Source organism: Megalobrama amblycephala, linkage group LG21, assembly GCF_018812025.1.
Source record: "Megalobrama amblycephala isolate DHTTF-2021 linkage group LG21, ASM1881202v1, whole genome shotgun sequence".
In the NCBI taxonomy this organism is placed as follows: domain Eukaryota; kingdom Metazoa; phylum Chordata; class Actinopteri; order Cypriniformes; family Xenocyprididae; genus Megalobrama; species Megalobrama amblycephala.
In genome coordinates, this window is record NC_063064.1 from 23,764,317 (window position 1) to 23,792,138 (window position 27,822).

Consider the following 27,822-nt stretch of genomic DNA (forward strand, 5'->3'; position numbering starts at 1 on the left):
CGTGTTGTCAGTTTTTTCATACAAAATATTATTTGTCACTGTCGTTTTGCAGGTAGAGACTGTAATCAATATCCCATGATGTATATCTGCGTAGTCTTTTTTTCAATACAATTCAAAAGTGATGATTTGTTCTTACGTCATTCACTATTCACTACATAGTGAGTGTCATATACACTACTGTTCAAAAGTGTGAGATTGGTAAGATTTTCTCTGATATGCACCAAGGCTGCATTTATTTGATTCAAAATATAATAAAAACAGTAATATTGTGAAATATTATTACAATTTAAAATAGCTGTTTTATTTTTATATATTTTAAAATATATTGAAATATGAATTTCCAGTATTAAGTGTCACATGATCCTTCATAGATCATTCTTATCAATGCTGAAAACAATGTTGTGCTGCTTAATATTTTTTGCTGCTAAACATTTTTTCAGTTTTTGCTAAATAGAAAAGTGAGTATTTGAAATAGAATGTATCATATAAATGTGTATATATATGTGTGTGTATATATATATATATATATATATATATATATACACACACACACACACATTCACCTCAAAATATAAATTAAATAACATATATTATTATTTTATTATTATTATTATTATTATTATTATTATTAAAACCTTACTGACCCTATTGAACAGTAGTGATTTTGAGGATAGAGTGAGCAAAAAATTATTTATTGTGAAAATATTACAGAGAATGCACACATTTCTGAGGAAAAAAACTACTTGATATCTCATGTGAACATTCAGCAAACATCATTTTTCATGTGTTTTCTTGCTGTTTAAATTACAAACATTTTTGCAAGTAATGTTTTCTGGAGTTACGATATTTGGACAGGCAGTACTTCCACCTTTATAATTTACCTCTAGTTGTAATTGGCGTCTACACTGACTAAGATCCACTGAACGGACTTCCTTGATGCCAGCATGGGCCGTTACAATGTGGTAGAGATTTTGTGAAGTGCAATTTAATTACAAGCTCACAAAGTTTTACTGAGGCTCCCTTCACTCCAACCTCTTCCTCTCACTTTCCTCACTCTCTTATTTCCCCTCATCTCAAACAAACAACATTCTTCTTTTTTGCTCTCTTTCTCCTCTCAGACTTTCTCTCTATCCATTGCCAAGCACACCACTCCCCCCCTTCTCATTATTTTTATATGTGGTGCATATCTCATAGCTTTCCAGTCTGAAGTGAACTAACCTCTATATACCTGTTGCCCCTAATCCAGTCCTACACCTCTCGGTGTACAAAACAGCCATTTTTTCCTCTTTAACTCTGTAGGGAATGCCACCCTTTATCTGACCTTAAAAAACTGCACCCGTTTTGCATCGAGAGATCAGTAAAAAAGAAAAAAATTATGCAAAATATCACTTAACCCTATGAGAAATCACCCAATAAAAGATGATAAACAAACCCAAAAATACAAGTGGTCAATAAAAGATGAAATGATACTCTCTGTGCGCGGCTGCACTGCTCTTGTTCTGTGAGGGGTGGGGAGGGAGGAGGGGGGTGCATGCACTGCATGCTGCATGGAGTAGGGGTTGATGTTCGGGTGGGCCGGGACCGTTGGGGAGGGCGGGTCGCCACCGGACTCCAATTAGGAGTCGTGCTGCATTGCATGCGCTTCTGCATGGCCACCACTGGAACGCGGCTCGTGCTTGTTGGTATCTACACCTCCAAGGGACGGCGGACTGGTCTGAAATGGGCACATGCGTATACACAGGCTCACACATGCTCACTTTCTCACAATAATGCCATGTTGTGTGCTTGTGTGTTCCAATTCCATGAAGGTACATCCAATGCATGGAAACAGGCATCTAAAAACTGCTGTTTTTAGGTGCCCTTTCATTCATTGGTTCGTCCAAAATATATGACCTCCAACAGGTAGGGGGAGCTCTTTAGCAGTAGCCTTTTGAAATAAATGTCAAATTTAGCTGATATTTGTGTCCTCAGCCTTTGCCAGCTGATTTAGGGTAGGTAACCTACTGTTAATTGCACTAAAAGTACTTTAAAATGTATACATTTGCATTAGATACAGTATATCAAAACCAAGTGGCATTCGCTTATGTGAGTGATATTTATGCCTGATCTGAGATCAGTTTTCACAGGCAGAGGAACACTGAGGAACTTCATCCCAAGTGATACTGCTCCTGTTATCTGTGAGGGCTCCAATTAAGTCACTTAATTGATTTGTATGTACTGTATATGTTCTATAAAATGTGTGAATGATTCATTCACACATTACAAGGTTGCAGGGTGTGTATTATTTGTCAGTCTAAGAAAACTGCTCTCACAGATGTCAACGAAATCTTCCTTTTTTGTGTGCTTGTATGAGTATCACCTGAAAATAAATTGCATGATGCATGGTTTGTACACAACCACTGCATCAAAAGAAAGTCAAAACTACAATCAAATGATCTATTTAACAACTTGATCTGCTGAAATTTGTGTGGCTAGTAGTTTATTCTTTGGCTACAGACTGCTGAGCTCCCCAAGCCTTTTATTAGTCCACCAAAGCTTCTGATTGGAGGTTTAACTTACACAGCCCTGCCCTCATCCCCTCTGATTGGCTCTCCACAGAGACTGCTACGTATGGATCTACCTGTTGCTGATGACAACACGGTGCATTTCAACTCTACTCTGATGGCTTTGATACGCACAGCTCTGGACATCAAAATCGCCAAGGGTACAAAACGACATTCCTCTTTCTTTTCTACTTCCTATCTTTCATTTTATTAATTTATATGCATATTTTGTTTATCTTTACATACGTGTATATGTTCCCTGCCCTGACATCACTCGTTTTCAGGAGGCGCAGACAAACACCAGATGGACGCAGAGCTCCGTAAGGAAATGATGGCGATTTGGCCAAATCTCTCCCAGAAGAACTTGGATCTGCTGGTAACGCCACACAAGTGTAAGTTGCAGATGGGTTTGTAGAGAAAAAACAACTAATCAAAGATCACAAATTCATCAGAGGACAGCTTCTCTCAGCCCACACCGCTCAGCACCCTCTGATCAGGCAACAATCTCACACATTTTCTCCCATCCCCACATGATAAACCAATATCTTACGTTGTTAATTAGATGAGGAATACCATTCTTTACCATATCAATTCTATTTAAAACCATCCTTCTTCCTAGCTAGATTTATTGCTCCTAAAGCCTTGTTTCTTTCAAGTACTCAAGTACTTAATATAGTACACATCCCTTTTGCTATCCTCATTTAGACCTACATATTGTCATTCCACTCCTGCACTACATATCCTCTCCTCTTTCCTTTTCTCCCTCTTCTTTTCTCCTATCTCCTGTCTTCATTGCCTGTTATCAGGGGGTGCCTCGCTATAGACGGATCCTCTATAGAAGTCTTTTCACTCCAGCACGTGTAAAGCACAAAGCTGGGCTTAACCTCCAAACCACAGAGCCTCAAAAACTAGCCCGAGTTATTACCTCATATCTGAGGGTGTTAAAAGATGTTAACTTTGAAATGATGACCAGAATATATGAAAATCTGTTTATATAATCTATGGAAAGTAGCTAATAAACAAGTTGCCTGGAAATACTTTTGAATGCTTTCCTTTAGCATGGTTTCTTTTTAATTTTGAAATTTTAGCATGTTTGAAAGTTTATTTTTAGAGTTTATTGTCAGTCCTTTGGGTGTTTCATGCCATTTCACTATGAAGTTGTTCTAACAAGAAAATGTTTGATGTGAAGGGGTTGCTTTTTTGTCATTTATGGCAGCTCAAATTTTTTCAAATTTATATGTTATATGTCTAATTCAAACTCTGGATGCCGCTGCAGAGTTTTGATGAAAAATTTGAGCTCCTCGCAAAATATTGTAATCTTAAGGTACTGTTATTGTTGCCTCATTCATGGCATCTATTCATAGTGAAATGGCTCTTGAGTCCCTGTAGGAGTGTAATACAGCCTAGAAACGTGAAGCAATAAAAGGTCCTTGAGTAAAATGAGAGGTTCTTTAAAATTAATGAGGATCTGACTGTGAAAAGACTATCAGCTCTGTGGTGTTTTGTATTTGTCTAGTGTCTATTGTGTATAATGTATATTGTGTGTGTATATATATATGAAACTGTATATACACTAGCCCCAAAAAGTGTAAGGTCTCTGTTAAGCCACACTGAACATGTAAGAAATGCATTGCATTTGATAACAGAGCAAAACATTTCACAAAAAGTAAAATTGGAAATTAGTTCTGAGAAAATCATTTGATTGCAAATGTCACTTGGTTTGATATTTTGTTGTTAATGCAGTGACATTCATACATGTTAAGCTGTGACTCAAGTGTCTTATTGTTTTTTGGGGCCACTGTATTTGTGTAAGTTGTCTTGTAATTTGTTGTATACCTGTTGTCCAGATTCTCAGACCTAGATCAAGACTCATTCTGGACTCTAAAGAACTTCTATTGGTTCATTCCCATTGAGGTTCCTTATGAGGTCATGAGTTTTGTCTGGGTCTGAGAGACTAGACCTTAGTGTTTGTGGCATGCCTTGTCTCCAACTCCCATTCCCCTCTCGGCTCAGGGTCCCATTCCACCCCGGTCTAATTGTGCAGGGTAACTTTTTCATCCTCTCAGCAGCGACAGACCTGACAGTGGGCAAGATCTACGCCGCCATGATGATAATGGAGTACTACCGGCAGAGCAAGGCCAAAAAGCTGCAGGCGCTTCGTGAGGAGCAGGTACCGCTTCAGACAAACAAATGCCAAGTCTGCTCTGCTTTCTCAACTTTTTGCAACTCTTCTCCCAACCATGTAGTTTATTTAGCCAAGTTTGCAGTTGATTAGCTTTAGTAATTAACATTGCAGAGGGAACTTCCTCATTTTGCTAATCAACATTGGAAGCAGCACATTTTTTAATTCCTGCCTGTCTACACAACTATATTAAATTTGGCTACTTTCTCACTTATTGGCTATATATGATATAAGTTCTAATTTTTAGAAGTAAGCATTGCAGTTTTTTAGGCATATTTTGGAAACTTTATTTGCATCTTGGTGCTTCCATACAGCATTTTATGTGATCTTTAAATATGCATAAAAATACTTGGTTGAAAACTGTTCACGGATAGGCAGCTGCCTGCAGTTTTATACACAGCCAATGCCTCCTTCACTTTACTTTAAGCTAAAATTATCCCTTATTTGATATGTACACATTAAAAAGTTTGGGTTGGTAAGATTTTATTATTATTATTATTATTATTATTATTATTGAAAGAAGTCTACAGTAAAAACAGTAATATTATGAAATATTATTACAATTTAAAATAACTGTTTTCTATTTAAATATAATTTAAAATGTTATTCATTCCTGTTATTGCAAAGCTTTCACCTGCCATTACTCTAGTCTTCAGTGTCACATGATTCTTCAGAAATCATTCTAATATGCTGATTTGCTTCTCAAGAAACATTTCTTATAATTATCAATGTTGAAAACAGTTGTGCTGCTTAAACTTTTAGTTGAAACCGTGATACATTTTTTCTGAATTCTTAGATAAATAGGAAGTTCAAAAGTTTATTTGAAATAAAAAATATTTTGTAACATTAAAAGTGTTTTATTTAAAGGATTAGTCCACTTTTAAATACACTTTTCCTGATAATTTACTCACCCCCATGTCATCCAAGATATCCATGTCTTTCTTTCTTCAGTCGAAAAGAAATTAAAGTTTTTGATGAAAACATTCCAGGATTATTCTCCTTATAGTAGACTTCAATGGGCACCAAACAGTTGAAGGTCAAAATTAGTTTCACTGCAGCTTCAAATTGTTCAACACGATCCCAGATGAGAAATAAGGGTCTTATCTAGTGAAACCATCACTCATTTTCTGAAAAAAATTGAAAATTATATACGTTTTAACCTTAAATGCTCATCTTGAACTAGCTCTCTTCTTCTTCTGCTCTATTAGAATTCCAGCAGTGTAGACGCTGCTAAGTGTATTACTGCCCTCCACAGGCCAAAGTTTGAACTAATTGTTATATACTATTGAACTAGCATATTGCATATAAAAATTAGTTCAAACTTTGGCCTGTGGAGGGCAGTAATACACTTAGCAGTGTCTACACTGCTGGAATTCTAATAGAGCAGAAGAAGAAGAGAGCTAGTTCAAGATGAGCATTTCTGGTTAAAACTAATATAATTTTCAATTTTTTTCAGAAAATGAGCGATGGTTTCACTAGATAAGTCCCTTATTTCTCATCTGGGATCATGTTGAACAATTTGAAGCTGCAGTGAAACTAAAACAAAAGTGAAACTTTTGACCTTCAACTGTTTGGTGCCCATTCAAGTCTACTATAAGGAGAAAAATCCTGGAAAGTTTTCATCAAAAACTTTAATTTCTTTTCGACTGAAGAAAGAAAGACATGGACATCTTGGATGACATGGGGGTGAGTAAATTATCAAGAAAAGTTTATTTAAAAGTGAACTAATCCCTTAATGATCAAATAATTAGTACAAATATTAATTTCTTTAAAAATCTTGCCGAGCCCAAACTTTTGAACAGCAGCGTATGTCACTTCCCACACGGAGCACTAAGATTTAAAAGAGTCTATGCAAACTCCCCTAATATTTCTGTGCTTTTATGGCATGAACACAATAACACTGGTTCTACAGTAGATATGATCATTTCGCATTTTATTTATAGAGTTAGTGCATGCTTAAAAACACAAGCAGTAATTTTGCAAGAAATATGCAGTGATGAATGATACAACATGGCCTTTTGTCAGTGTCACTCCTGCCCCCTTCCCTGGAAATGTTCCCATCCTGAACAGGCACAGTGTCCATCGTTTCTGCCTGCATATAGAAATTGAATTAGTAATACTTGGAGCATGGACACTCTGCTGGCATCAGAGAATGGTCTAAATATATGTATGTGTCCTGCCTCACCTGAATCCCTGTCTGTCTCTTTACCTGTCTGCACCTGTACCTCAGCACCGCCCTCTCAACATCAGCAGCACTTTCGTGGCTGTCTCCCTCTCTATATTCATCCTTGATGTCTACTGTATATGCCTGTCTGTTAACTTGTTTGCATTTTTTACTGTGTCTTCCTTCTGTCTAATTCTTTTCAATTTTCCCTTTATGTTTCCATATTTTTTGACACTTTGGATCCACTGTCAATCTTTTTCGTTGTGTGTAATTTTCTGTCTCTCTCTGTTTTGACTTGTTTTCCTCCATCCGTTGATTGGTGAGGTTGATTTATCAATCACTAACATGGAATCTTTTCTCCCTCCGTGTGGACACGTTTGTCTAGCCGATATGTTCATTAATGGATGTTGAGGGGAGGTTCTTGGTGTAACCTTTGGGCTACCACGGTCTCTGAGACTTCTAGTGTTCATAGTTTATGTATCATCCACCCAGAACCTGTAGTTCTGCGAGTATGAACCTCAGATCTTCACTGTAGCATGCCCAAATTGTTACTACCACCCATATCTTCTGGTGGGTTGGATGGAAATGCCTTGAGCCATCGGCACCTACCTAGACAGCACAGCCCCAATGGAGGACTCCATTCAGGTTGGCGAGGGCACAGGAGGAATCCATTTCCCATGATGCCCTCTGGGTGACCTCTGCTGTCTGGTACCCCACCACCTGTGTAATGCACGGTGGCTTGTGTGTGTTACCCCATATCCCATGAGTGTGTCTGATCCCAGCTGCAGGCCATGTTCGTATCTCACACAGAACCGAACGCCATTAATGTTTCAGCGCTTGGAGCCATCCCCGAACCAGGAAGGGGGACCGGGGGTGAACGGTCTCCCCGAGTTGCCGCAGGAACCTGTCAACAGCCTGTGAGTAGCACCTTGATTACTCTTTTTATGCAAGTCATGTTTTTTTATTAGCTTCATCATATCCAGGTCATATTTCATCTGAAAGCAAAATGAGTTCTTAAAAGATTATTTATTGCATTAATAAAAATGAAGCCTGTTTTATGTACTATTTCATTGTGCCATTATTTTTATGAGAATTAAGCACATTATTCCCCAGAATTGCTGTAATACATTCAGACATTTTACTAGCAGTTCTTAAAAAAAATAAATGAAATTAAATTCATTGTAAAAGAAATTGTATAAAATAAATAATTGTATTGCAGCAGTTAAAAATACTGAAATACAAATATTTTTATATTATTAATTATTTTTTACAAAAGTATATATATATATATATATATATATATATATATATATATATATATATCACATTAGACAAATAAAAATCTGTCATTAACTTGTCAGGAAAATAATGTCAAAATTCTACAATTATTACTTTGATTTCTGTATTCTAAATATATTTTCTTATTTTTCCTTTTGATTTAGAGGTAAAAAAATGACTAAAACCTGGCAGGTTTCGACTGGTGTTTTTTGTCTCTTTCTTCACTGCTTAGCTTTGCTTTAATTGTTGTCTTTCTTCTTCTCCTTATAGGCCACACTTCTGCTCTTTCTTTGTTTTACCTTCTCTCAGCTGTCTTTTTTTCACATTATGTTTTAATTCTACAATCTGCTTTTGTGTTAATTCTTCTGTATATACATATATACATTTGCGATAGTGTTTCTGTACTATTTTTGTCTGCAAGAGGCATTTTGTATGTATAAAATTGCTTTTATGTAAGTGTGTGTGTGAGTGAGTAAGAGAATTAGCCAACCAACACCTTTATCTGGTTCAGGCCTCCAGAGGGTGGAATGAATGAGAGCCAGTCTTGGGTGACGTCACGTGCCCAGGAAATGTTCCAGAAGTCTGTTCCGGAAAACTGGAACCCTGACAGACCGTATCCTGATGACCATCACGACAGCCGCCATAATCCACAGGTAATAGCGGAGATCCTCCAATCAGAAAGGTGATTTTGTCTTGTTTAGATCTGAATTTTAACTTTTAGCAGGAGTTTATTTGGCTGCTTGAAACCCGACAAAGTGGCTATGACTATATCAGCAGAATCTGCCTTTTCTCCGCCTCTGGTATTCCAAGAACCGTGTGCTTCAGCCAATCACTGTCTTCCCAGCCATTGTCTTTTTCAGTGCCTTTGAGCACACTTTTCATTCATATTATCACTCTTTCTACCTCTTCTGTCTCTGTCAGTCTGTAGCTCACATCTTTATCTATATGATAAATATTTCTGATGAACTTCACTGCCCATCGTAGACATTTGTATAGACACTCCCACCTCTGCCAGGCTGCGGGGGTGTTTCACTGCTTGCCGTTTCCTCACTGTCTGCTGGATCGTACCAAACCCACTCCAGACTCTCATCTCTCCTTCAGTGTGACTCTTCTCTGTAGCTCAGCATCATCCGACCCTGATGTTTCCCTGCACGAGTCACTCATCCTAGTATTATGAAGCAATGGAAATGCTGAATAAACAGCTGTAGGCTTGATGAGCATGTTGGAAAGCATTTAAACCAGTAGTGGGCAATCAGACAGGGTTAGTGTGCACCTAGTCTAAGCCTATAAACGAGAGCTGTGAGCTTTTTACTGTGAAATTTAAGACCAAACCTGTAGTCACTAATGTCTTTTTATTTCCTCTCATCACTTTGGATATACAGTATATGCAAAACAGGTTTAAATATTTGTAATATTCATTTGTTTTACCATTAATTAAAACCCAAAATCTAAAGTTAATTTATTTAAGGTTATTTTATTTTATTTAATACTTTATTTTTCATTTTAAATTGTATTTTAAATAACAAATCTGAAATAACACAATCTCTTTTTATTTCTTCTCATATGTATGCAAAATAAATTACGATAATATATTTTTTTATTATTAATTGGTAGTGTAAAGCTTGATGTTATGTTTGTAATTTTATTTTAACAAATCTTGAAATCAATCTCTTTTTATTTCCTCAAAAATAGGTTATTTTAAAATATTTGCAATACTAATTTGTTACATAAACCAGAGCAACAGCTTTCATTTTTTTTATTTTATTTTAAAGTTTGATTGAACACACCTGAATTTTAAGCAACTTAAATACTTATAAATACTATATATATATATATATATATATATATATATATATATATATATATATATATATATATATATATATATATTAGTAGTAAGTAAATGTATCTTTGAGCTTTACTCTCACATTTTTATATGATTTCAGATTTACATGTCCTTAAACAATTTTATTCAAAAAGCAAACTTTGGTTTGTTACTTTAAATATCAGTCAGACCCCCTTCCTGTCTAAATTGGCCAGAATAAGCTGAAATACGGGCCAATAATCAGAGACTAGTGTGCACCTGTTCCTCTATTTCACTCTGTTAGTGATATGCCTCATTTGGTAATGACTAATGACTAGATCAAGGGTTAATCGTCAGTTCAAATGCACATTTGCACATGACATCGCCCTCTACTGGTTTAATCCCTCATGGGTCCAGTATCATGCCCAATAGAGCTGTAGGCCGGTGAAGCAGGCATCAGCCCGGCCCACATGCTGTTGCTCTGTTTTGCAGACGGTAGAAATGAGAGAGATTGGGCCTGTTGGGGACGGTTACTCGGACACTGAGCCCTATCACCCAATGGAAGGGCATGGGCGGACCATCTCCATGCCACGCCTCTCAGCAGACAACCAAGTGAGCACCTTCATCCTTTCATCCATCCATTCACCCATTTCGTCTTTCCACCTTTTATCTGTTATCATCCATTCCCGACATCCGTCCTCAGTCAGTTATCCAGCTTACAGCCTTTGACCGCTTTGGTTGGGGGAACCAAACTTCAAATAGTTTGGTGTGCTGTCATGCTAACGTGGCAATAAATGTTAGCATGTCTTTATCAAGAGTCAAAGGGCACATGGATAAGTGGCTCACACCCTGACCTTCACTTACCTGCATGGCTGTGTGAATGCATGTATGCGTGTGTGTGTGAGAGAGAGAGAGTGTGTGTGTTTTCAGCATCATCATACCACCCTAGCTCACTTTCAGGAAAACCTTGGTGTGTCTGGTGTGTGCTGCTGCCAGAGCTCGATTTGAGCTAGTGACAAGTCAGACAGAAGTAGGTCAACTCATGAAAAAACAGCCTGTTTGGATAGCTCTAGCTCTAAAAAGTAATTATATGATACAGAATAATTCATTAAAAATAATAATAATATAAATAATAATATTAAATTAATTAATATTATAATTTTAGTGTTATAAGTCTTTACTGTCATTTTTAATTCAATCTTTCTACATTTTTTAAATGTAATAGTATATTTAAAAATCTTGATTTAATTAATGTTTAAAAGGGTTAAATGGTTAAATAAAACTTTTAAAGTTGGAAATGGAATCTTAAAATTCACAAATGGAAGCTGCCAATCGACTGAATTTAAGAGACACCCCTAGCAATGTTGCCAAGTCTGCGGTTTTGCCCCACGGAATTGGGCTACTTTAACACTGTTGCCGCCAGTTGTCTTTCATGTCCGCGGGTTGAAGCGACCCCAAATAACATATTTAGCATCTGGAATGCAAATTTTATCAGGGGAACCCCATCAAAAACGCAGATTTTACTCCCGGAACGCAATTTTACTCCCGGAACGCGATTTTACCGCCAGTTTGGTGGTGTATTACCCCACCAAAAATAAAAAAATGTACCCCTGGAACGCAATTTTACCGCCGGTGTGGTGGCATTTTACCCCATCAAAAATGCAGATTTTACCCCTGGAACATGATTTTACCGCCGGTTTGGTGGTGTTTTACCCCATCAAAAAAAAAAAAAATGTACCCCCGGAATGCGATTTTACCTCCGGTTTGGTGGTGTTTTACCCCATGAAAAATGCAGCTTTTACCCCCAGAACATGATTTTACCGCCGGTTTGGTGCCGTTTTACCCCATCAAAAACGCAGATTTTACCCCCGGAACGTGATTTTACCGCCGGTTTGGTGCCGTTTTACCCCATCAAAAACGCAGATTTTACTCCCGGAACATGATTTTACCGCCGGTTTTGTGGTGTTTTACCCCATCAAAAATAAAAAAATTAACCCCCGGAACATGATTTTACTGCCGGTTTGGTGCTGTTTTACCCCATCAAAAACGCAGATTTTACCCCCGGAACGTGATTTTACAGCTGGTTTGGTTCCGTTTTACCACCGGTTTGGTGGTGTATTACCCCACCAAAAATAAAAAAATGTACCCCTGGAACGCAATTTTACTGCCGGTGTGGTGGCATTTTACCCCATCAAAAATGCAGATTTTACCCCTGGAACATGATTTTACCGCCGGTTTGGTGGTGTTTTACCCCATCAAAAATAAAAAAAATTTACCCCCGGAATGCGATTTTACCTCCGGTTTGGTGGTGTTTTACCCCATGAAAAATGCAGCTTTTACCCCCAGAACATGATTTTACCGCCGGTTTGGTGCCGTTTTACCCCATCAAAAACGCAGATTTTACCCCCGGAACGTGATTTTACAGCTGGTTTGGTTCCGTTTTACCACCAGTTTGGTGGTGTATTACCCCACCAAAAATAAAAAAATTTACCCCTGGAACACAATTTTACAGCCGGTGTGGTGGCATTTTACCCCATCAAAAACGCAGATTTTACCCCTGGAACATGATTTTACCGCCGGTTTGGTGGTGTTTTACCCCATCAAAAATGCATATTTTACCCTGTGATTTTGGGCTAGTTTTGAGTAGCAATTAGGCAGGTTTTGTTGTGAAAAACTGGCAACCCTGCCCCTTAGATGCAAAAAGGCAAAAAAATGTCATATGCAACATATGCGCTGCATTGCATACCCAACGCTAATCTCCTGTGATGACCTGACTTTGAAACACTAGAACAAATCAACCTCTGGAGGCAGTAACATGCTCAAAACATATGATTCCGCAAACATACACCCAAAACACATCACATGGAAGCAGTTACACTTTTAATACTATTATGCTAAAATGCATAAATATACACAGCATTTCTCACCCTTACATAACCCCCATGATTTCTTGGTTGACTATCCTCTGGAGATGTGTCTGGGTTGAGCATTTTGTCCAAGTGTGTGGGAGCCGTGTGTCCCCATGTATTTCAAAGTGTGTGTGTGAAGGTGAGCTAAACGTAGAAACCTCACAAACTAGTAACAATCTATATATGTTCACTTGTGTGTTGGAAGTGTGGTGCTTATAGTGCACACCAGGAAGTGTGAGGATCCAAAGTCTGTGTTTGTGCGTGTCGTGTAAAGCTGTAACGTAGATGTGGTTCTTGTTCTTGTGACTCACTCTTGTCTAACACTGCTCTGCCCCACAGAGTGTGCGTTCTGCTGCGGTAAGTGTGTTAGTGTGCTTCCTATCTTCCTCTATACTCGCTCAATTTTTGTCTTTTTTCTCTTTCCTTTTCCTTTTCCTTTTCCTCTTCCCCCTACCCCCAACCCCTTCCTGTCAATGCCTGTATGTTCCTTTGCTCTATCTAAATTAAAATGGGGATCACGATTTCTCTCTTTCTCTGCTCTCTTCTCCACTTTTGCTTTTAACCTATCCATTTTCTCTTCGTTTTTACCCATAATGCATTGTGATTTCCTATTTCCCTTTTCCTTCCTTCCATTTCCATCCATTTCCTCTTTTATTTCCTTTTGCTTTTTATTACTCTCTATGTTTTGGTCTCTCCCCCTTTTTTTCTTGACTTCCTGTTTCCTTTATTCTTTTGTGACAAACTCATCTTTTCATTTCCTATCCACTCCATCACTCTGTTTATAATTTTTTTGTTACACTTTAAACCATTTTGTCACACTCCAAAATATTTTGTTGAATTTATTTGCCTCTAACCATTTGCCTTTTAACCATTTCCTCTAATATTTTACTGTTCTTTTTTATTGGCTTTACTTGTTCTTGTTGTCCTCAATCCTTTTTTTTTTTGTCACCATTTTTTTTTTACCTACAATGCCTTGTGATTTCCCTTTTCCTTCCTTCCATTTTCATCCATTTCCTTTTCTGTTTGATGTTTTTTGGTCTAAATTTTTTATTGAATTTATTTGCCTCTGTTTTTACCCATAATGCCTCATGGTTTCATATTTCCCTTTTCCATACTTCCATTTCCAACCATTTCCTGTCAAATATTTCCTGTTCTTTTTATTGGTTTTACTTGTTCTTGTTCTCTCCCATTTCCTCTCTTTATATCTCTGTTTGGTTTTAATTACTTACTTTGTTTTGGTCTCTCTCCTTTTTTCATGGACTTCCTGCGGCACACTCGTCTTTTTAATTTCTTATCAACTCCATCAAACCCTTTCCTCATGTTTTGACAATTTTTTCATTCCTGTGATCTTTCTCGTCTAATTTGTCATGATGCACATTGAATTTGTCTCAAATTTTACCCATAACCCCATGGTTTTTTCTTGCCCTCTTCCTTCCTTGTGCCATTTCCTCTGTTCTTCCTTTACCTTCCCCTCTCTCTCTTTTTTCCTCACACACTTTCTCTGCTGTGCTCTGTGTGTATCGTCCGTGTGGTCTCATGCGTGTGTCCTGTTCTGCGCACCGTCTGTCTGCTGTTCAACAGCGACGGAGACACAGGCCGCGAGGAAGTAACCTCAGTGTATGTACCGTCTCTGGCTTTCTGCCTCTATCTTCTCCATGCTTTCTCTCGTTCCCTCTCTCATTTTGTCTGTTTTAGTAGTCTGCGTCTCTCTTTATGTCTTAATGTCACACTGAACTCTTTACTTCATGCCATCCTTCTTTTCACCCTCTTTTCCTGTTTTCCCTCTGTATATTCTATCCGTTGCTGTACCTTTCACTCTCTATACCCTTTTCCTGTCCACTTATGCAGCCCTGTATCCCTGTATGTGTGTGTGTGTGTGTGTGTGTGTGTGCGCGCGTGTGAGTGTCTGTGTGTATGCCTGTATCTTATCTCTATATTTCTGGTCTGGTGGACATGGGGAGCTTTTGCTGTCTCGTAGTTCTTGACGCATGGATTTCAAACCGGAAGACTGCTGCCGATGATGGTCATGTTTTTAGCATGCCTCAATAAGGCGCATGGCATCAAACATTACGTGTGTGAGTGAAAAGAGGAGTGTGAGGGGTTATTTCAGTTTACAGATCATGTTTAGACGCAGAGGAGCGTTATGTGCCCAAGTATGTCTTTGTGCGTCCACACATGCTACCGACTGTCATGTTGACCATCATGCCTTAGGGTGCATGGTTGAATGTGCTGAACTTTATTTGGCTGGATTGGGTTCTTCTGTGTGCTCAGCTTTGGTGGAGAAAGACTTTGAGTATTTTAATGGTTCCGCTTGTATTAGAAAAGCTGCAGTGCATGTAAGGCATGATCTATCTAGCTATAAATCTATCTAAAAAAATCTGTCTGTCTTTATATCTGTATGTTTTTATGTCTGTCTGTCTGCCTATTTAGCTTTCTCTTTTACTCTCTGTCAGTCACAGAATATCCATTGCTCTCTGTATTTCTCTCTAGATCTCCTTCGCTTTTCCTGTTGATCTCTAGTTCTCTTTCTGTCTTCGTTGAGCATGACAGATATACCTGTGCTTTGGTTTTCTCTGTGGGTGTGGAATGTACTGAGTGTTAACCTGATTACATTCAAATGTTTCCACTCACGCACACTGCATTTAATCATGTTTCTCAATGAAAACACACATCAATGTAAACCTCTGTCCTTTCCCACTCTTTTTCTTCCTTTTTTCTGTCTATCTTTCTTTTCTTCCTCTGTAGACCATCACCGACACAAGTCCAATGCGCCGTTCTACATCCTCATTGGTCCACGGACGTTCTGGTCGAGGCGTGCGATTGGACGATTACTCTCTGGAGAGGGTGGTGTCAGAGGAAGGTCACCGACACGGTCCGAGAAGGAGAGAGCGTGATCGAGACCGGGAGAGAGACCGCAGTCACCGCACCTCAGAGAGATCCCTCGCTCGATATACAGACGCAGACACAGGTCATTGAGTGCAAAAGCACTGATATATTTTTTTTCCATCGCCATGACTCTGTACTTTTCTGATGAATAATGAACAGAATTTTTATTTTAAAAAATCAGTTATTTTATTCTGTGAAAAAAAAACTTTTTTTGGTTGCTTTAATTATACAAAAATAGCCAAAAACAAAGTGATACTGCTTCTCAGGAGCAATATTATAGGGATTGTTTACCCAAAAATAAATAATTTACTCAATCTCAATGCATTTGAAACCACCTTATAATCCCTCCTCACTTTGACGGTGACTCATTTAAAGGGATTGTGTTCTTAAATGTCTAAAGTGCCATCTCATCTCATGTTGTCTTTTGCAGGTCTGGGCACAGATCTCAGCACCACTACACAGTCAGGTGACCTCCCACCTAAAGAGAGAGAACGAGAACGGGGTCGAGCAAAAGACCGTCGCCACCACCATCATCATCATCACCACCACAGCTCGGTGGATAAGGAACGGTACGGTCATGAGCGCGAATACCACCGTCATCCTCACGACAGATCTGATCGCCAGTGGTCCCGCTCACCGAGTGAGGGGAGAGGGCACAGACAGGTGGGGCACACACACTTGCTGAAATACCACTCGTATATTTACACACATAACTTAATATTTTGAATTATTTCACTGTACTACTTAAAGGGGTCATGTTATATTGAGTCTTTTTCTTTATAAATTAAGCAACAGCACTTATGAGTTGCAGGTTTGCTGTCAGGTCCGATATAGTTTGCACTGCTCTCTTCTTCAATAACAGCCACTTTGAACTTTGGAGCAGGTTCACAAAACAATCTGTGCTGAAATTTGCCACACAAACTGTTGATTGGAGTTAATCTTTAAATGAAAAAAAATCTTCTTTCACTGTTTCCTTATATCGGTATGGAAGCTTGTTTCCGCCACTAAATAAAAAAGGTAATTGCGACTTTTTATCTCACATTTCAGACTTTTTTTCTCAGAATTGCAAGATTTTAACGTGCAGTCGTGAGTTATAAAGTCAGAATTGTGAGATATAAACTCGCAATTTTGAGAAAAAATGTTAGTCTTTTTCCCCTCACAATTGGACATTATAACACGCAATGGTGAGATTATATCTCACAATTCTGATTTTATAACTCGCAATTCTGACTTTACAACACGCAATTCTGACTTACAACATGCAATTCTGACTTTATAACTCACAATTCTGATTTTATAACTCGCAGTTCTGACTTTAATTCGCAATTCTTACTTTATAACTCACAATTCTGACTTTATAACTCGCAATTCTGACTTTACAACATGCAATTCTAACTTTATAACTCACAATTCTGACTATATCTCGCAATTCTGAATTTATAACTCGCAATTCTGACTTTACAACATGCAATTCTAACTTTATAACTCACAATTCTGACTTTACAACATGCAATTCTAACATTATAACTCACAATTCTGACTTTATATCTTGCAATTCTGACTTTACAACATGCAATTCTAAAATTTTTAACTCGCAATTCTGACTTTACAACATGCAATTCTAACATTATAACTCACGATTCTGATTTTATAACTCGCAGTTCTGACTTTAATTCGCAATTCTGCCTTTATAACTCACAATTCTGACTTTATAACTCGCAATTCTGACTTTACAACATGCAATTCTAACTTTATAACTCACAATTCTGACTTTATATCTCGCAGTTCTGAATTTATAACTCACAATTCTGACTTTACAACATGCAATTCTAACATTATAACTCACAATTCTGATTTTATAACTCGCAGTTCTGACTTTAATTCGCAATTCTGCCTTTATAACTCCAATTCTGACTTTATAACTCGCAATTCTGACTTTACAACATGCAATTCTAACTTTATAACTCACAATTCTGACTTTATATCTCGCAATTCTGAATTTATAACTCGCAATTCTGACTTTACAACATGCAATTCTAACTTTATAACTCACAATTCTGACTTTATAACTCACAATTCTGACTTTATAACTCGCAATTCTGACTTTACAACATGCAATTCTAACATTATAACTCACAATTCTGACTTTATAACTCGCAATTCTGACTTTACAACATGCAATTCTAACTTTATAACTCACAATTCTGACTTTACAACATGCAATTCTAACTTTATAACTCGCAATTCTGACTTTACAACATGCAATTCTAACTTTATAACTCGCAATTCTGACTTTATATCTCGCAATTCTGAATTTATAACTCACAATTCTGACTTTATAACTGGCAATTCTGACTTTATATCACGCAATTCTGACTTTATATCACGCAATTCTAACTTTATAACTCACAATTCTGACTTTATATCTCGCAATTCTGAATTTATAACTCACAATTCTGACTTTATAACTCACAATTCTGACTTTATATCTCGCAATTCTGAATTTATAACTCACAATTCTAACTTTATAACTCACAATTCTGACTTTATAACTGGCAATTCTGACTTTATATCACGCAATTCTGACTTTATATCACAATTCTGACTTTATATCATGCAATTCTGACTTTATTTCATGCAATTCTGACTTTATTTCACAATTCTGACTTTATAACTTGCAATTCTGACTTTATAACTCGCAATTCTGACTTTATATCACACAATTCTGACTTTATAACTCGTATTTGTGAGTTTATATCTCATAATTCTGAGAAAAAAAGTCAGAATTGTGAGATATAATCTGGCAATTGCGAGGGGAAAAAAAAATTTTTTTTTTTAAATTTCATGGCAGAAACAAACTTCCATATATTGGGATCCTTAAGACTTAAGACTAAGAAGAGCTACACACAGCCATATGCTAATGTATTTAGAAACGAGTTGCAGTTTATATTCAGTACAGTCTTTTTTGGACTGGAGGAGGTTTGCACTCTGAAAGCTAGAGTATGCTTATGTAACATGTCAAACTCTTTATATTTTTTTCAGGAGAGGGAAAAAATAACGTTACGTTTTTATATCTGACCTTTATTCATAGTACTTAGTAATGAGATGCCATTAAGCAAATGTTTAAAATATTAAATATTTTAAATACTTCACAATAATTTGGAGATGCAATGTGAAAATATATTTACAATTATTACAAATTTTAATCGTAGGTTCAGTTCAATCGTGATTAATTTCTGAAACCCGTACTATTAATTAATTCATTGATTAAGGTAAAAGGTAAAGGAAAATGAGATATTTGATGATGTGACCCCTTTAAATTCATACCCATGAGTAATCTTTTTGAAGCATTCCTTTATTCGCTTCACACAGCACCCGTAGACATTCATGTGTATAAGTTTGTGGTTTAGATCTTTACAGTAATCTACCATGAGAAGCCTGAGGGATGAAATATAGAGTATCTGGAACACACAGGTGTTGGTCCGTGTGGGAAAACAGTAACCAGACAGCATATGCTCACCTGTGACCTTATCATGACTGCTTACTGAAATCAGTTTCTCTTTCTTGTGTTATTCTTTTGTTTATCTTCTTTTATCACTGTGGTTTCTGTCCATTTTTCTCGATGTGACTCGTGGCTTCTCTGTGTCTGCTGTTTTGCCTCATTGCCGGTTTGTTTATTTCTGGTTTTATTGATGTTGTTGTTGTTGTTTCCACACACCTTTTTCTCTCTCTCTTTTTCTCACTTCCTCTTCCTTGTCTCTCTCCTCCTCCTCCTCCTCCTCCTCCTCCTCCTCTTCCTCGTCCTCCTCCTCCTCTTGCCGGTGTGTGCTCCTCTCTTTTGTTTGACGTTAATTTTGTGGTGTTTTTTTATTTGCCTTGTTTTAATTTTCATGTAGGGCAGTAGTTCTGTGAGCGGAAGCCCCGTTCCCTCGACGTCGGGGACCAGCACCCCCCGGCGTGGCCGTCGGCAGTTGCCCCAGACCCCGTCCACACCTCGCCCTCATGTCACCTACTCCCCAGCCGTCCGCAAGCCTCCCTACGGCTCCCCGGGCCAGGGTCGACTACGCTCCCCTTCCCCGCGACACTTCTCTCCACCAGGTCACGAACCGCCCTACCACCTTCCACCCTCCCGCCACGCCTCGCCCCATCACGGCTCGCCCCGGCACGCCTCCCCGCGCTCCCCCAGGCACGCGTCACCCAGGTCCCCACGTCACGGCCGCTGGGGCCCCCCGCTGGACAGCCTGGAGGGCGACGGACCGTTCTACGATCGGGACTATGAGTACGAGCGGCACCACGAGCCACCTGCCTACGAGCAGAGTCTATCGCAGGGCAACCCCCACCCTCATCCTCACCCGCACCCCCGGTCCCCAAGGACTGCTCGCCACGGGCCTCCCTCGCACCCGCGCCGTATGCCGAACGGCTACCGTTCCTCCTCGCCCTCCCCGCACCGGCGCGGCCCCCACCCAGGCCCACACCGGCCACCGCATGGCCGTGGGCCCCGGAAGGGGTTGCACGAACAATATAGCGAGACGGACGAGGATGATTGGTGTTAGTGCGCAGGGTGACCAGGAGGGGGCGCCGCTCAACTCAAACTGAGATGTTTATGCACCGCAGCAGGGAGAGAGGGGGTGGAAAAGGAAAAGCAAGCGGTGCTTTTGCGCCATCGTGAGACTCTAAACCCTTGAGTGGCCCATAGAGCTTCCCTACTCCCTCTCTCTCTCTATTGCTTTCTCCTGCTCTCTGGACTATGTTTCCCATGCTGCTCAGCAAGCAAGGGAATGGGAGCATAAGAGAGATAAATGGGGTGGTTGCGTTTAGATGGACTGAACTTTAAAGATCAGAGTCATTGTGTTTGAACGCTCCACTCCAGACTGAGCAAGACCAATTGCTTCTTGCACGACAGAAAAAATGAAGAGCAACATCATCTGTCAATCAAAAAAAGAAAAGAAAAATTAAGTTTGAAAATCAAGCCAGAACCCCTTTTTCCCCCTCACATCTATGCCTCTTGAAAAGACCCAAAAAAACAAAAAAGGGAAGAAAAAATAGACATTGTTGAAGAAAAAGCAAGTGCTCTTGTGAACAAGAGCTCTACCTACTGCAAAACCAGCCCCATGTGCTGGCCAATATCGATGAGTTTTATCATCTACGTTTACTGTTACCAACTCAAGATGCTGAGTGACCTCATCACCTGGGGGAGGGGTTAACTGTCAAAGAGGCGTGGCATATGAAAGGACCCAGTGCAGGCGAGAGGAGGCGGGTTGGCGCGGCACACCGAAACCTCGCCCACAAACTGCCACTCAATCCTGATAAAGGAAAAGACAGCGGAAAAAGAATGAAACGGCAGATGAGGGAGGGACGGAAAGACTATTTCCTCTTCAGAATGTCTTCAATTGATTACTTCTTCTTTTTGAACATTTGGAGCTTGGTTATTCTGTTGCATTTGCTCAGCTTACTTTGATATTTTTGGACTAAAATCTGATGGAAACTTGCATGAATGATTTAAAAAAAAAAATATATATATATATATATATCAGACAGAAGATTTACTGTGGGAAGGGGGGGTGATAGCTCTCTTTTTTCCATTCAGTTTAAGGAAGTTCTTTCTCTCGTTTTCTCCCTGTTGCTCTTGCCATGTCTACAGATGTGCAGATGGAGTTTATAGATAGACGCTAAAGCTGACCTTTCTAGATAGCGATCTGACAGATCTGAATGCGTTTTCTATGTTATTTCCATCTGAGGATCCCAGATGATGTTCTGCACTGTTTATAATTACTTTGGATTGCACTAAAAACGAGCCTGAATGGTGAAACCTCCCTCATTACAGCTCTGTCAGCCATGGTTGCGAACAGAGAGAGAAACGGGGCGAGAGACGTTCTCCTTTCTAAAGGCTTCATTTGCTATTGTCAATAACAGTAGTCTTATAATGATGAAAACTATCTTAATGCAATTGATGAAGATGACGGTGATGCTGATGAAGATAGAGGTGGTCATGTGACTTTGTTGTCTTGTTTTCGGGAGTTTTGTCTGTTGTGGCCATCTTGTTTCGAACTCTTTGTGTTTGTTTTCGGTTCTGTTCACCACAGATTGAAGTCTATAAGGGTGCGCTCCTGATAGCATCCTGAAGTTTACGTACTTGTGACCTCAGCTGAGTAGAATATTCCTATCTGTAGTGAATAGTTCGGGTCAGAGCTCATGAATGTTTTAAAAGAGAGAGTCAGGCCATTCAGGATACCCTCAGACAGTTTTTGTGTCAGAGTTTTTCCAGACAAATTCAGGGTCCATTTCATATTTATTTTTCAATAGAAAAAGATGGTCACACAACAGTGTGATCAGGAGAAATCGTTTTATAGAGGGTCAGTTTTTAACCCCTTAAATTGTTTCACAGCTAATGCAGAGTAAGTGCAAGTTAGTATTTTGGGCGATGAATGTTGTTGTTTACTTTTTGTCCACGTTGTGGTGCTGTTATGCAGCTTCAGCCAGGCTAGACTACGGACAGACGACCCCTTATGAAAATACAGTCGCCAGAGGGCGCTATTACATTTGCAGAACTGTTCCCCGACAGTAGGTGACGTAGCAGGTCTGTCGAAGCTTGCCTTTGACTTTTTTTTTCGACAGTAGTTTTTTGAGAACTTTGACCTGGACAGTCTTTGATCAAGTAACTGGAAACAATTCTTCCACCCTGCCTTCCTGTTCCCTGCCACTGGCAGCTTGTCATGTCTTTGGCTGCCTGCTCAATCTGAGACCCTCCCCCTTCTGCTCAGGATACAACAATACAGCCAAACGTATAACTCACAGGGGTGTAGAGGTGCGGCCTATTCAGCCTCCCCTACTGTCATTGAACCTGTCCAGCTGGCCCACACCCATCCAACCATCTCAAAACAAATTTTTATTAAATATCCCATTACAACAGGTTTTTTTTCCCTCCAGAAGAGGATTTTATTGTGCATGGGTTACTCTTTTATAGTTCAGAAGTTTTAAGTATCAACTTTGTCTCAGATGTTTCTCCTAAAATCTAGAAAAAATCAAAATAGTCACAAATGGGACAATTGTTGACATGCTGTCTGAATATAGAGCTATGAGTGTAGCATTATCTGAAATCTTTGACTTTTGACTGCAGACTTTATATTGGCAAATCGCAGAGCGTTTTCTGAAACTCTAGAGGAGACACATGGAGAGACTCCAAAAGTCTGCTGTCTAGGAGTAAGTATTAAAGAGATCTCATTTATGATTTTTCTTTATGGAAAGTTTAAGATCAGAAACCCTGACTGTTATTTTGCTTAAAAAGATTCTGACGTTTCTCCTAAAGCAGTCAGTGTATGAAACTGTAAGGATTCAATTGGTTTTCGAGATGTATTCTCACTTTATTCAGATAAAAATATCATAAAGCATCTCAGAATAGTTTCATCTAATCGTGAAGTCAGTTGGACGGTTCTGCATTGTCTCGTTTTCTGTCCAAAAATCATGAAATCCACAGTACAAGGTCATTTTTTTTTTTTTTTCTTTAAAAGAGTTTTAAAACATGAGTAGTCATTTTATTTGATCCCTTCTCCTTGCCAACCCATTTCCAAGACTTTTAGGGAGGAAACCACTGTTTTCTGGGTGTTTGTTGATGTTCGGCCCACATTTACCCACAGCTGGCCCCCAGTTAGCCCCTGGTTTGATGCCCATGGGTCCAGATGAACCTGCAGAGCCACAGTGCCTTCTGTTCTAGTGTCGCACACTAACCCTTCCCCTGCCTCTCTTCCCTCTTCCCTCTATCTCTCTCTTAATGTGATGGACTCAGTCACACTACGCCTTAACAAGTCCCCATGTCTGCGCTGTCTGCTGGGCTTTTTAAAGACAGGGAGGCACGGTTTTATGATGGGGGAAGATCCCAGTTACTCTGAGAGTAATGAAGGGAAATGACAACCGAGTTCTGTCAGGGTGTCCATCTCGGCTCTCTGTCTCTCTTAGCAATGCTTCCTCAAGCGGATGGCAACCATTTTTTAATTTGTCTCACCCTGCTCGTTTAGAGAGTTGCATCGAACATCGGAGGGATTGTTCTACTTCTCAGGTCTTTAGCAAAAGGACAGGAAGGCTTATTTTTGTCAGGCATGAATGTTAGTTGGACCTTTTGCATGGTTAATATAAAGCCCATTTCTCTTGATCTTGTATTCTTTTGCTGAAAACACTTGAAATGCAGGAAATTTGCTCCATTTTAGCTCAAGATGTGGATCGATAGTTTATTAAAAGGATTTGATTTTTATAGATTAAAAAGAGATAGCAGAAGGTTGTGGTTTTTAAAAGAACAGTTCGCTCAAAAAAGAAAATTCTGACATGATTTACTCACTCTCATCTCATTCTTAACTATTATGACTTTATTTCTTCTGTAGAACAGAAAAGGAGAAATGTTTTTCTGGTTGATCTATTCTATGCAGTTAAAATAAATGAGGCTTTTAAGCTTCTAAAAGGACACTAAAGCACCATAATATAAAACATTGGCACTATGTTCTCATTTTTATGAGCCATACAATAGGTTTGTGTAAAAAAAAAATAGACTGAAATACAAGTCACCATTCACTGAATATCTTAAAATCCACCTTCATTAATCAGAACTTTTCAATGAATCCAGTTCAGACTGCTTTATTCACAAATTCGACCGATCTAGTTATCTGGAGGGCTTTAAGACTTTAAAATTGGCGTGTAGAAATCACCTTTTCTACTTTGATGTATATCCAGCTCCTGTTTGGTGACTTTAAATCTAGTGCAAAATAGTCAACGGGGTCCAACGTAAAAATGTAAACGTAGTCCTTTTTCTCCTGGTGTGTTTCACAGAACAAATAGTCATATTGGTGTAGATAAATGAGAGTGACTAAACGAAGTTAGAATTTTCATTTCTGGGTGAGCTGTCCCTTTAAAGGTTTATGCATGTAACTAGACTGGTGCATCATTCTTTGGCTCTGCTTGTTCATCAGTTTGGTTCTGACCCTCTTTTGCTCTCAGTGTCAATGCCTTTATTGCTTTGATTTTGACTCGCATCTTCATTTTCTGTCCCAACAGAAAGCCATTTTCAGTTTGCAACACACACACACAAGTGATCCATCGTAGATACACAATACACTTGCATTTGAGCATGTGTTGTATGTTTTGTATCGTCCTAGTGGAACAAAGCTGTATTTTCTTTCTGTTTCATACGAAATAAGGGCTTTCCTTCAATGGTTGAGTGCTGCCAAAACAAGTCACCCTCTATGTAGCTACACCACTTCCTGTGGTCTCCCTTTGTACAGAACAGAATTACATGTGTGTGCATGCTAACATGTGTGGGATCCGGAGAAAAAGGGAGGGGGGGTGATGGGTAATGTAGTTTTTTTTCCCTGTATGTATGAGAGCGAGAACTTGAGGCACAGCTGTGGCCAGCACAGGCATTGTGCATGCCAAAAAAAAAAAAAAACCTATCAGAAAGGGATACAAATGATATTGTGCACCTTGGGTAATTTAGTGCTGGGTTTGCCAATCCATTTCTGCTCAGCATTTACCATGGCATTACTTCATTATCATCTTCATCTGATCCCAATCCGAGATTGGATACGGATCCATCGCCACTTTTTCCAGAAGATCGGAATGGGTTGGGTTCATCCATGTGACAGTGGGACGGTCGACTGCGAGTGTGTGCGCGTTTGTCCGCAAGCTGATTTGAAGGCAAGTCGTTTTTTAGTGCCTTACAATGAACAGTTTCCCATCGCCGTTACATGACCGTAGATACAAAGCGAAGAGGGCCATCATGTTTGTACCTCGACTGTCTATCCATGTCTATCTAACTTGTTTTGTTGGGCCTATCTATCTCTTTCTCTTCTGTAACTCTTGTATATCTCATTCATAAACTTCCTGCAACAGTCTGTGTTCATCCTCTTTCTTCAACATTGCTATGTTCCTTTCTGTTTCATTTCCTCTCGTTCTTTATGCATTGTCATGGTTTCTTCATTCAAACACATTGCTGATTTGATATTACGAAATATCGTTTTCATATAAATGTATTATTAGTAATTAGTAAACATAAATCACACTTATTACACATTTAAAAGGTCCACCCAAAAATGAAAAATGTCATCATTTACTTATTAAATGTAGTTCCAAATCTGTACGACTTTATTTCTTCTGCGGAACACGAAAGAAGATAATGAAAGTCAATGGGGTCCAATGTTATTTTGTTTTTCTTCGAAATGTCTTCTTTTGTGTTCCACGGAATAAACGTAGTAATACGGCTCGAGGGTGAGTAAAAGATGACAGAATTTTCATTTTTGGCTGAACGATCCCTTTAAGTGCTCTATAGTTGTTCTGCCGAAGACAGAATAGATGCTAAGCTCTCGACTAAAAAACATGTAGCATTAAACGAAAAGATTTCACTTTAAGGAGAAACGAATGTTACAGTTCTCTAAAAGGAAGCGGCTCACAAGACAGGAAGTGCGTTTTCACCACCGTCAGCAGGAGCGTGCTTCTTCACAGCGCTCGTGTGCGTCGAAAGGGGAAATAAGTGTGTGGTGTGAATGTGCGAGTGTGTGAGGAGTTCCTGCGAGCGCGCAGCCACTGTCACCGTGACACCCGCAAACCCGTCCCATCTCTCCTTAATCACCCATATCCCACCCGCCATCCATATTACTATTGACCTGAACCATTTAGAAGCAAAAGAGGAAGTTTAAAGAGAAAAAAGGCCATGATAAAGAGAGGTATTTAATTACTGATTTGCATGTGCAATGTGCATGCCACTATGTGGGTTAACAAGTCAACTTCAGGAATTATAAAATATAAAAAGAAATATAAAGAAAAAGAGTATATATGTATAAATATATAAATATAGTTAGATGTTTTTATGAGCAATGTGTTCCTTTTTTCTTCTATTTTTAAAAATGAAAAAGACAAAAAAGAGCACCAAGAGGGGAAAAAAATAATACAAGAGACGATAAATGATAAAAACTCATAGAATGTTTGTTTGTTTCTATTGCCAACTGTTCTCTGAGAATCGTGGGTGAGGTGAGCACACTACATGCTGTGGAAATGTATTACAGAATTAAAAAAAAAAAAATGTTTAAAAAAAGGATAAAAGATATCAAGTAGCTCTCAGTGTGAGGGACTGCACATCACTCTGATTTAAGAAGAAATCCAAAACCCTTTTTGCTGATGTTGAGCTGTGAAAGAGGCTGCCTGAACCTGGTGATGTTACACATTTATTCTGGCTATGAAAAATCCCCCTTTTATCTCTCTCTTCCTCTGTCTCTGTATCTCTCTGCTATTTCTACCAGTGCATTTTGTAATTCCGAACAGACCTCTTCCTAAAGAACCTGAATAAAAACCAGAGAGAATGCATTCTAAACCCATCTCTTGTCTTCAGATGCACGGCTGTAGTTTGTGTGTGAAAGTGTGTCTAATTTCAGTCTTTGTACGCAACAATTGATGAACGTTTGTAGAAGACAAAAGCCTCTCTTTGACACGTGCGTTCACACCTACACGACAATCTGACAAGGATTCAATCAAGCTCAGTGTTTCAGGTGGGGGAAATGATGCCACACATTAACAGCTGTTCAGGAAGTGTTGATAGCCGGTTGACCCAATGGTTCTACTTTAAATACCAAGAACGAGTGTCCCAGGAAGCGAATAATTAGTGACTGTGCGTCTAAACACCCTCATACTTCCTCTTTAAGTCAACTGTTAGTCACCATGAAGCAGAAAAGAGCACATATTATATATTATTTAGTGCTGTCAAATTATTAATCGTGATTAATCGCACCAAAAATTAAAGTTTGTGTTTACATAATATATGTGTGTGTACTGTGTATATATATATGTATACACACACACACACATACATGTGCAAATATTTAGGAAATATTAACATGTGTGTGTGTGTGTGTATATATATATATATATATATATATATATATATATATATATATATATATATATATATATATATATTAGGGCTGGGAAGCAATTAAATTTTTGTATTTAATTAATTACATGATGTGCCGATTAATTAATCGCAAATTTATCGTACATCAAATTTGGCTTAGAAATTATCCCCA

The 27,822-nt window shown here is 38.8% G+C and overlaps 1 protein-coding gene across 15 annotated transcripts in view; it reads left to right on the forward strand.

The window, feature by feature from the left end:
- cacna1ab (calcium channel, voltage-dependent, P/Q type, alpha 1A subunit, b) overlaps window positions 1-27,113 on the forward strand; it is a 153,614-nt gene extending 126,501 nt beyond the window's left edge. For 4 of the 15 annotated variants that reach the window (XM_048173255.1, XM_048173257.1, XM_048173267.1 and 1 more), the window contains 10 exons: window positions 2,599-2,704; window positions 2,828-2,935; window positions 4,613-4,713; window positions 7,700-7,806; window positions 8,679-8,820; window positions 10,464-10,583; window positions 14,462-14,497; window positions 15,626-15,848; window positions 16,197-16,429; window positions 19,663-27,113. In XM_048173255.1, coding sequence (XP_048029212.1) covers window positions 2,599-2,704; window positions 2,828-2,935; window positions 4,613-4,713; window positions 7,700-7,806; window positions 8,679-8,820; window positions 10,464-10,583; window positions 14,462-14,497; window positions 15,626-15,848; window positions 16,197-16,429; window positions 19,663-20,319 — 1,833 coding nt within the window. In that variant the 3' untranslated portion in view covers window positions 20,320-27,113. Of the gene's footprint in view, window positions 1-2,598; window positions 2,705-2,827; window positions 2,936-4,556; window positions 4,714-7,699; window positions 7,807-8,678; window positions 8,821-10,463; window positions 10,584-14,461; window positions 14,498-15,625; window positions 15,849-16,196; window positions 16,430-19,662 lie in introns of those variants that run through there. The other 11 variants (XM_048173253.1, XM_048173254.1, XM_048173261.1 and 8 more) reach the window with 8 other exon arrangements.
- Window positions 27,114-27,822: the final 709 nt, after the last annotated feature.